This window comes from Parus major, chromosome 21 (assembly GCF_001522545.3).
Source record: "Parus major isolate Abel chromosome 21, Parus_major1.1, whole genome shotgun sequence".
In the NCBI taxonomy this organism is placed as follows: Eukaryota; Metazoa; Chordata; class Aves; order Passeriformes; family Paridae; genus Parus; species Parus major.
This window is the reverse complement of record NC_031789.1, coordinates 6,625,336-6,636,148: the sequence shown is the minus strand read 5'-3', so window position 1 is coordinate 6,636,148 and position 10,813 is coordinate 6,625,336. Positions and strand designations below refer to the sequence as shown.

The window sequence follows — 10,813 nt, the reverse complement described above, 5'->3', positions numbered from 1 at the left end:
CCCGCTCCCGGCCCCGCTCCCGGCCCGCTGCGAGCCCCGCCGAGGAACGCGGGGGCTGCGAGCCCTTAACCCCTGCGGCACCTGGCCGAGCCCCGCGCTGCGCATTGCCTTGCGCTGCCCGGCCCCGAGCGGCTCCGGCCGTGCCGCCGACTGTGGTGGAGCTCCGAGCGCTGGAAGTTGGACGTGGAAGGGGATGCGGTTGGGATTTTTCGGGGTCTTTGGCGAGCCTTTTCCCCCGTTCGCAGCCGTGTAGGTGCGTTCGCTTCCCCGGCAGAGCTCGGGCTCCCGGCGCCGCTCGGCTCCGCTGCCGATCGCAGCAGCCGTTTGGAGGAATTTTTATTATTTTTTTTTTTTTTTTACGGGTTTTTTTCCTGCTGTTGACACGCTGTTTTTTGTTATCTTTTATCACAGAAACGGTTTATTAAGGGGTTGAGGCAGTACGGCAAGAACTTCTTCCGAATCCGAAAGGAGTTGCTTCCCAATAAGGAGACCGTAAGTACATTTGGACTTTATGTAATTCGCCTTTTCTCTCGCTGCTTCGCTGCTTGATCTTGCGAAACTCTCTCCTTTTTACCCCGAATTCTCCTCGGATAAACGGAAGACAAATCCGTAGCCAGCCAAGATAGCTGCTGATTTTTAGTGCAGTCTTTAGGTCTTGGGGAATGAAAGATGTTACATAAAATAATCGTCATGGCTGGACGGAGCCACTGAGCCTGGGTGAAGTGTATTTATGGAGACCAAATCTAATTTTAAATTCTGACATTATGACGGGATAATACATTTTGTGTCACCCGGTCGGGCTCGAGTGGCATCGGGTAATTAAAGAAAACCTAAACCAAAACAACATCTGATGGGATCGGGCAGCCCGAGGTTTGCGCTGTGCCTGTGACCCGCACTCTGCCGGGCTGGGCTTAACTCTTCCCCTTCCCTGGAACTCGAGTTCAGGGATGGATCCGTGGTCTCCGAACTTCCCCGGGTTATGTAACCCTGTCATCGCACCCACAATCCCGGCGGGGCTCTGGGGACACGGGCAGGGAGCGCTGGGGGACTCCAGAGGAGACAGGGACGCCTTGGGAACCCGGCCACTTTTCCATTTGTCCTAAAAGAGCCTCGGTTTCTGTCCTGCAGGTGTCCTTTAACTGCGGGGAGGCTTTGGGAAAGTGATTTCCTTTTTGTTCTGGATTTAGAAGGGAGGTAGCTCCATGAAAATGGAGTTGGGACATTCTCTAGTATATTAGTGATATGGAAAACACTGATTTAAAGCATCACGGAGTGTTTAGACTTTTGTAGGTGTGGAGTCTGGATGTGCACTGGGGAAGAGCATTGCTCTAATAATTTATAAAAAGCTCTCAGTTTCTGTAGGATGATTCCATTTTCCTCCAGGAGGTTCTCGTGAGACAGTGCTGTGATAGCACAAATCTTTGTGTGGTAAATAGTAACACTGTGTGAGTTACAGAGCAGGGGAGGATGAGACAATTACAAGTTCACTCATTCTGGTGAGAAAGGAAACTCAAATTACTGCTCAGGTGTTGGTGGACTCGAGGATTGCGTTGGATTTTGAGGCCCAGTGCTGGAAAGGTGGCAGCTGGGAAGGAATGCTGGAGTAGTAGGGATCTTGTCAGCATCTGATAAACCCAGCACAAATCGTGCCTTTCCTCTCCTCTCCAGAATGTCTCTGGAATGGATCTAGAACAAATCAGTGTTTTCTTCTAGAAATGAATTCTGCTGATGGTAAAGTTGCTGAGGGGCAAAAGTCCTCTTCTGAGTTTGAATTACAGCAGCTCTGAAGTAAACTGTGTTTTTATAAATTGAAATTTATGTTTTAAATATGAAACGTGGGGGAGAGGACTTTGTGACAGAGAAAAACATTTTGCAGGGGGAAGAAAAAAAAAACCTGAAAAATGTAAAGTTGGGGGCAGGTGCCTACCCCTGTTTATTCTACTTAACTTCTTACATTGGAGCTTGGATATCAGGCTTAGGATCTTTGTAAAAGTACTGCAAGTGGTGTTAAACCTCACACAAGGTCTCTTTTTTCAAGTGTTGTATTTTTGTTTCATTAGGTGTCATTTTTTACTACAGAGAAGACTAAATATTAAGTCTGTGCTGTGGGAAGTATCACGTTGATGGGTTTGGGCTCAGGGTTTTTTTAGCCCCTGTGGTAACTGATCTACAAATAACCTTTGACCTACAACGGGTTGTTTATAATCTGCGCTTCCTATTTTTGCCCACAGGCCTCACTTCTGCTTTCTTTAATTCCCAATCTTTTTCAGCCAAAATTTACAGCTTTTGCTTAGGAAGACATTGCAGGATAAAGGCTGCAGTAAACATTTGACTGTCCAGTTTTGCTTCTGTTCCTTAAAGTGGAGTAATGAGTAATGTAAATGACGAGGCTGTGGGATTAATTTGTCTGTATTTTTTCATCCACCAGAATAATTTCAGATACTTTGCCTGCCATTTTTCTGTTGCAGTGTGAAGTAACCCTGTAGAAATTCCAGAAACACCAGAAAAAGGCTTTATTCTCCTGCATATTAACATCAGTGAAACTCTGAAAAGTTGTTCTATGGTTACTAAAGCAACTTCCAGCTATTTAAATATGTCAGGGGCACTCTTGGAGTCATTTGCCCTAATGGCTCTTGGGCATCTTATTTATTAAGAGTTTTCCTTTCTGGTCACTGAAGGCTGTGGGGAGGGGACCCAGGGGGTTTTTGCCTCTGCAATCCCCACTAAAAGTTAAATCTCCTTATTATCATGATTTTTGTAAAATATGTCCTTTCCTAGACTCTTCACTGGGGGAAAATTCTCCCTAATGTCACTCTAAACCCTATGGCTGGAACATGGAAACAGTGGAAGAAAAGGAATGCAACAGAAATACAGAATTCTTGTAGAGACCAGGCCTATTTTATGTTAAATCAAACTGAGGCTGCTGTGCAGAAAGTCAGGATATAGAGGTGAACATGACATTGTATTTCTTTTCTACTTTGGGAAGGTGTAAAGTGGCCGTGGTGAGAGATGAGAATTAGGCCATCCTGTTCTGAGCTTGCACAAGTGTGTTAAGGAATGTCCTATTTGAGTTGTGCCTTGGCTTTTTTTCCCCTCCATAGTTAGTGTGCAATATCTTTTGAGAAAGCCCTGTATTTCTCATGTGTGTTTTAAGGAAGTTAGCATAGATTTTCAATGATTTTTAAATTATTTCTTCTAAATGAGTGATCCTCAAGAAAAAAGCTTTATGAAAGAGAATGTTTATTCCATATCAAAGGTGTGTTTGTTTGGGTCTTCACTCTGCTGGTTTATTTCGCATTTCCAGTTGATTTCCATGTTTATGTCCAGGAGGGGTTCCCAGTGGATGTGGGAGTAAAGAACTGCAATGGATCAAGGCAGCTGCTGCTTTAATGTTGGATCAGTGTTAACCTGCTCATTCTCTGGAGGAAAAGCCTGTGTGCAGATGAGCCCTGAGGTTTCTAAATGAAACTTCTGAAACTTCCTTGGGTTTCCACTGACCTGTCTGAAATGCACCTTTTCCTTTATTTCCATGTGGCTCTCTTCCTTTTATCTTCCCCTGGCTGGTTTCCCCTTAGTGGCAGCTGACACAGCTGATGAACTGCCCTGCTCTCCTTTGGTTCCTGCTTAGCAGCAATTCTGATTCCTCTTTATGGGAAGAAGTAAATTTTGGAGGCTTTTCAGTGACATGAACACTTTTCAATAATTACTTCCATTTAAATTCCCATGTTGTGAGAATGAAAGGTGCACAGCTGGCAACAGTTTTCTTAACTATCTGGTTTGGCTTTAAATGTGGTTTTATTCGCCTCCTATCCACCCATTTTGGGATAATTTGCTAAAACTTCGTGATAATACAGGATTTTCCGAGTATTTAACATTCTGCTCTGAATTCTTTAGATGATTACACTGAGCTACTTGAATTTGAGAGTTTTAGAAGCACCAGCATTGTGATAGGCCTGAGATAAAGGTACTTAAATGCCTCCAAGGTTGGGGATTGCCTTTCTGTGTTCATGGAAACAGCTTAACTCTGTGTTGGCTTCGTGCAGGAGGGAAATAGGAACAGGGATCAGACGGGAGCTGGAGCAGGGCAGTGACTCCATCAGAGCAGGAGAGGAGGTGCCAAGTCCTGGTGTCACCTTGCTGGGATCCAGAGCTGGCTGCTGCTCCCCAGCCTGTCCTTGTGCTGCTCTCCCAGAAACGCTTCTGGGAGCCTCAGTTTGTTGGAACTGTGCAAGGCCAGAGTCCCAGCAGGAACAGAATTGTTCCCCAGTGCCTGGGGTTCCTGCAGCCTGCTTGGGGCAGCGGTGCTGTCTGAGCAGTGGAGCTCCAGCCCCGTGCCCACAGACGTGGGGATGTGTGTGAGTGTCCCTTGGCAGCCGTTCCTAGGTTCAGGAGTGATCTCTGTTACCCTGCCAGACTGCCATCATGGCCTTGGCTGCAGCTGAATCGAGATTTTGGAGCCACCTTGTCTCTCTTGGGGACGGGCCTGAGCACTTGGGGCCCTTGTGAGAGCTCTGGGGATGTTCTGGGGCTCTCCAAAGGCGCCTGTGCTGCCCAGGGCCAGGTCCTGGTCCCCATGCCCCTCTCTCCTGGCAGCCTCAGCTCCTGGCAGGCCCTGCAGCAAGCCCAGCAGGAGGACACTGGGTCTTTGTGCAGACTCTGTGCTAATTTGGGGTTCAGTTTCCCCATTGAGCACATAGGTATCTGTGGTGTGTGTGTGATTCTTGGTTTGGCTGCTGAGCAAGGGATGACAGCGTGCAATCGAAAGATCTTGCCTCTGGGTGGATGCTCCTTTATTTAGCTCTACAGCACAGTGTAAACAGGAGTTCTGAATATTGTCTGTTTCCTGACATTGAAATACCTGCAGTGTGCTGTACTTATGCACATAAGAACTAAATATGCATCATTTCTTTAGGAAAAATGGTCTCTCTTCTGATAGTAAAATCTTTCTCTTCAAATTAAATGCTGCTGGGACTTACCTCAGAGACTAAATAAGCTGTGCTCTGTTAATGTTAGGAGGCAAAACGAGTGCAGAGTGAGCTTTCAGCATAAACTTCTGTTTAATTTTAGATTGGGGTTTAGATAAACAATTTTATTCTTGCCTCATTAATGCTTAATCTTGTGTTACATAATACACAATATTGGCTTCCTGAGTAGCTCTTAAATCTAGTGCAAATGTGTAGTAGCTGAAAGGTCAGTGCAGTTAACATATGTGCGGGCTGGCAAGGTGGCTGTCCCCTCTGAGCACAGACAGAGCCCTCCCCTGCCACTCCTGATGGCAGCCAGCAGCCCCAGGAATATTTGTGCAAGGCTCTCCTGAGCATCTGAAAGGTAGAACTTCTCCCTCGACACGATTGTTCAAATAGCAGAGTGCCTTTGATCAAAGGAGGGGGATAATTAGATGAATATCTCTTGGTCTGTTGGTATAAAGTGATTACTTAGCCCTACATTGGCTTTTTAATATTTGCATTTAGTGGTGAGCCTTGTTTGTAGCAGGAGCTGCGTTGTGGCTGTGGCGTGGGCTTTATCCCTGCTCTGCTCTCCCCAAGGAAATCTGGTTTATTTGAGGCCATATTCCCCTAATGATGGAATATTAATACAGTGCAGTCAAGGCATATTATTTCCTGCCTTGTCTTTGCTGCGTGAGCGTTCAGAGAGGGACAAGCTGTGGAAGCCTTTTCTGTTTGAAAGCTGAACCTTTTTCTTTAATAACTTGTTCTAGCCTGGATGCAGTCAGAGCTGAAATTTTCCATTAGAGTTTGAAGCGACTGCCAACATAAACAGCCACTGCTTCTTTTCATTTCATCCAGCTCGCTGCTGCTGCCGCTTCCAGAGCGTGGCCATTGCAGGCACAGGGCTTTGCTCTTCTTCAGACAGGGGCTCGTGGGCTTCACATTTCCCAAATGCTTTCAAATGCTAGGCTGAGACGTTTTTCTTCAGTCACAGCAAATATCCTACTGGGCTTCAGTCCAGTTAGAAAAAGGGGCAGAGGCAGCAGTTGCTTTTCCTGTGTAAGTGAAACCACCAAATCATTTGCATAACAAACTCTTCTGGAGGGAACACGCTGCTTTTTATTTTATTTTATTTTTTCCTGTTTCTGTGAGCGTGGCTGTCTCAGCTGAGGGAGGAAGAGCACTGCATTAATGTTTGACTCAAGGTGAGGCAGGGTGCTGAGGCTGCTCCCAGCCAGGCACTTAGAGCAGGAGCAGGGCGAGGAAAGCCAAGGAATGTAATGAAATGCTGAGCTCATAGGAGCTGAGCTCAGATGGAGATATTCCTGAATTTAAGTGGCTCTGAGCTGAAGGCTGTTTGCAGAGGGATGTTCAGTGTGTGTGTTCGCTGTGATCTGGTTTGTTTTCAAAAGTTTAACTGTTAAACCTATTGCAAATGTCATAACTTTATTGGATAATAAACCAGGAGGTTTGGAAAGGTCTTTAAAGAGACATAAAGGTTTAACTCACACACCCCCCAGTGTCTTTCTTCTTCTCTAGAAGGGACTCCAGGTGTTGAGCACAGCTCCTGGCAGGCTTGGGCCACAGGCTCTGTGGTTCATCCACGTGTGTTCCTCCAGTTTCCTGGGTGTATCCTGTCAATTCCTGTGTCCTGGGGGTGCATCTTGCCTGGCTCTGAACAGCCCTTTCACCTGGCCTGTGCCACGTGTGTGCTATTTGATTAATGATTGATTAATGACTGGCTCCAGCTTCCAAAGACCAAAATACCCTTTCCCAAAGCTGCCTGTCTCAATTCCAGCTGAAGCAAGCAAAACCAAAGAAATAAAGTACCTAAAATGGGCTTTGTTTTTTTGTTTCTGTTTTAAATCTCCTAAGCATTCTCTTAAGAGGATTAATTTTCAATTGTATCATTTTACTTTTGTATTCCAAAGGTAATTTACAGCGTCATCAGCTCAAAAAATGAACTGCTTATTTGACTTTCTTCCTAAGAAACCCTCATAGATGGAGAGCATAAAAGCAGAAGGTGTGTTCACTGTGCCAGCTGGACTCTAGAATTGACTTTAGCATGGGCAATAAATCAGCTCTGCACTCCAGTGGCTTTTTTTTTATTATTTTACATTACAAGATTGGATCTCATTGTTTATTTTTCTCTGAAGCTTTAGAGGTAGGTAGGAGTAAAATATTGTTGCAAGTAAAAGAGGGCCATTAGGCAATTGCATTGAGTTCTGTCAGGGAGCCAGAAAGGACAATTTCTGCTTTGTAGGGAAAAGTCTGTAGACAAAGATACAAGCCAAGATTATTTGGGTAATTGATACAATATTGTCTGAGCCTTCCTCAACAACTGAGAGAACACAATGCTGCTCCTCAGAGTTCTGTTCCACTGCATTTTCCTTACTTTCTGTTTATAATTCACCATCCTAAGGAATTTCAGTTTGTTTATTTTCCTATTGTGAATTCTCTTTTGCATCTGTGCTGAAGGGTATGTGTGACTCTGGTTAAAATGCTTTTGTTCATCAACAGCTGTATATTTATTCTGTATTTTCCTTCCCTGTGAGAAAAACCAGCAGCTTTTCTTCTTCCCTGGCAGTTGTCAGATTGTATCAAATACTCAGACATCAACCCTGAGGTCCTGTGAATTGCAGGTACATAAAATAGGTGTCTAGTAAAGGATTTGTGCAGTTTATTTTCATGGTTGAGCATCCCAGCCTGGCAAGACTCTTTTCCACGGCTGCCATGCATCAAACCCTTCCTGGTGTTTGTTCCCCATTCAGTCAGTGACTGAAGATGTGCTTTAAAACTTGAAAATGGCTTTCAGAAAGGCAAAAATAAACCAGGCATATAAGCAGCAGTGCTGTTTGTGGGACATCTTGTCCCAGAACAGTGCTAATGTTTTAAAATCTGGGTAACTCCTGGAAGAAATGAATCTGTATAATCCTGCCTGGGGACTGACTTTTGAAATGACTTAGGAGAGAAATACTCTCCAGGTAATCCTCTGTGTGCTGCTCACCGTGTGTATTTACAGTGTGTGAGACAGAGATTACAGTTTCAAGAGCTACAGCAGCAGTTTGCTTTGAATTTTCGAGTTCAAGGAGTAAATAAATACAAACAGCTTGGGCTTGTTGTGAGCCGTGTTCCAGGGGAGGCAGAGGAGTTCTGCAGAGCAGAGTTTGGTTCCTTAAAACACACAGGGAATTGTGCCTGGCTTGTGTGGGGCTCACAGAGCAGCCAGCTGGGGCAAAGGATTGTGCACTAGGGAAAAAACCCTCTGTTGGCAGAGAATAAATAATAATAAGTAAAGAATTAGTGTACTTAGAGTGTGCCTTGCTGTCACAGAGCATGGAATGAACTTTATTCTTCCACAGACCAGTGGGCTCAGGCATCACCTCCTACCCCTGATGTAAGAACAGCACCCAGTGCCTTCCCCTGGCTCCAAAGCTGCCCCCAAACACATCAGTCACTCCTAAATATCCTGTAATGTGCTCCTGGAACTGGGAGAAAAGACAATAACAACTCCAGGAGACAGATGCACTCGTTTTGTTTCCAGCCAGCTGTAAAAAAGAAGCAGTGCTTGATTACTGGGGTTTTTTTGCTGCTTGTTTTTTTTCATGCCAAGGAAGAGTCCCAGGAATTACAGAGATGGTGGAATAAAGTGAGAATGGGGAGAGGCTGTGCCACAGGGGAGGTGAAGCAGTTTGTGCATGGAACTGGCTCTGTAAGCATAAGAAACATTTAACATCACACGTTGAAATCTGCTGCATTTGCTTTGGCTTTGTTTTTCCTTGCCATTCTGTATCTGAAGGAAAAACGCTTAGGAGTGTGATAGAATTCAGATTGTCAGGACATAAAGATGCTGGTGATTACTTCTAGGTCAGGGTGATGTCGTTTTGGGTGAACTTCTGTTTTCTCCCAGCACAGGGAAGGGAGGATTCCTGTTCTGCAGGGTGCCAGGAGGGCTGTAAGTGTCAGCCAGAGCCCTGCACACCTGCACCGTGCTGGATTTATGGATATTTGGGATATGGAGGGGTTCCTTTCCCTGCCAAGAGGTGCATTAATGTCTCCTGGTATGTGGGAAAGCTGTGAAATGCTCAGGCTTTGGGTTTCCTATTCCTGCTCAGGAGGAATAAGGATCTTGCATGGCTGGAATCCCCCACTCGTGGTGTTTGTGCCTTTTCCCTGGGGTCAGGAAGGGCTGCAGGACAGAAATCCAGCCCTCCTTCCCTTCCTGCTTCAGGCTGGTTAAGAAGGTGCAGGTGATGGCCCAGCAAACCCTGAGTGATTCCACAGAAAACCTTCTGCTTCTTGCATGGCCTTTTTAAAATCCCAGGACTTTAACAGACGTGTTTCCTTCTGATTCAGATTTTTCAAGGTTAAGTTTGTTGATTGCCCTTTGCTTTGCGAACTTTGTGAGCTGGGGAGGTGTAAGGGAAGGAGCTGCTCTCCGAGTAATTGCTGTGTTTGAGAACTTGGAGTGTTAAGAAACAAAGTGTTACAAGAATGATGACAAAATCCCAGCTGCTGACGGTGGTGGTGGTGGTTGGGCAATCCCTCCTGACTCCGGTCACCTGGGATGAGGAATTGGCAGGGAATATTGTTTGTTTTACTCTACCAAACTCCTGTACAGCAGGAGGAGATCTGGCAGGGAAAAGGTGCTGCTCAGTGCTTTTATTGCCATGGTGAAATAGTTTGTTCTTGGGTGGAACAGTCGAGCTGATCCTCCCCCTCCCCCAGACTCTTCGTGGGCTCCTTTTTCCCTTGCAGTGCCCCTGACACAACCGGAGTTATTTTGTAGGATGCCTCCAGACCCTTCAAAGAGAGGAGAGCACATTCCAGGTTATAAACCAGCTCTCTGCTCCTGCAATCTGAGAAGTCCTCCCTGGTGTTTAACCCGGAGCCTGCTTTGTGCCTCTTGTGTAAAGCACCAGGACATCCCACAGGAACTCTTGATTTATTTTGCTAACTCTGCCCTTCTCTGTGGTTCACAAACCTCTAATGGGCTGTGAAGCTCCAAGATTTCTGAGCTGAACAGTAGAAGTTTTAAGAACCTCCTCTACTACATGAAAGGCGTAACACTTTCCACATGCTGGGTTTTTGGATCATGAAAAGCTGATCTCCTACAAATCGAGTTTGTAAAGCTGAGGCATCCTGGGCCAGGGCTGGTTAATGCTGTTGTGAAATTGGGGGGAAGGAAAAAAAAAACCATAATGAATATTCTGGGCTTTGGGCCAGCCAGGAAGATCTGATACAGTGAATGTGTTTCTGTTGCCCTTTGTTACTGTTGAGTTTGATTAGCTTTGTTTCTGGTAAGTTTAATTACAGTTGTTTTTTATTTTTATGGCTAAGGAGGGGATCTTTGCCAAAGCTCAAGTCTTTCATTACCTCAGTTGCAATGAGAGGGAACTGGAGAAATAAATCATGCCACCTCCCCAACAAACAAGCCAAAGTAAAACCAAAAGAAACCCCACTAAGCTAGAAACCCAACCCCTTTCTCTCTCCTTGCCCTGTTCCTGCAGTCTGCTACTTTCCATCTGTTATTTTCCCTTTCTGAAGTTTCTTTTAGGCTTTTAGGGTTGAGGTGAATTTACTTTGTGCACTAGGTTGTTGTTTTGCCCGGGCAGGGCTCTTCACCTGTGGTTGTTGTGCTTCCCTGGAGCTTGTCTGGCTCCTGTGCACTTCCTACATGGATTCCTTCAGTGCAGGAGTAGAGCTGGGGTGGAAAATGGCTCAGAAACTGGGAGATCAGAAGGGACAGAAACACGAGGGGTTTGGTTTGGGCTCTGGTGTTGCTCTGCAAAACCTTGCCCGTTGAGATGTGATTAAAAGTATTTGCCATAAACCTTGCACAGTCTGGGCTCTAAAGGAGCATA

The 10,813-nt window shown here is 45.5% G+C and overlaps 1 protein-coding gene across 3 annotated transcripts in view; it reads left to right on the top strand.

Moving 5' to 3' along the window:
* The window catches only part of RERE (arginine-glutamic acid dipeptide repeats), a 136,978-nt gene that overhangs the window by 95,514 nt on the left and 30,651 nt on the right, over positions 1-10,813 (top strand). For all 3 annotated transcript variants that reach the window (XM_015648368.3, XM_015648367.3, XM_015648369.3), the window contains one exon: positions 412-492. In XM_015648368.3, the coding sequence (XP_015503854.1) occupies positions 412-492 (81 nt within the window). The remainder of the gene's footprint in view (positions 1-411; positions 493-10,813) is intronic.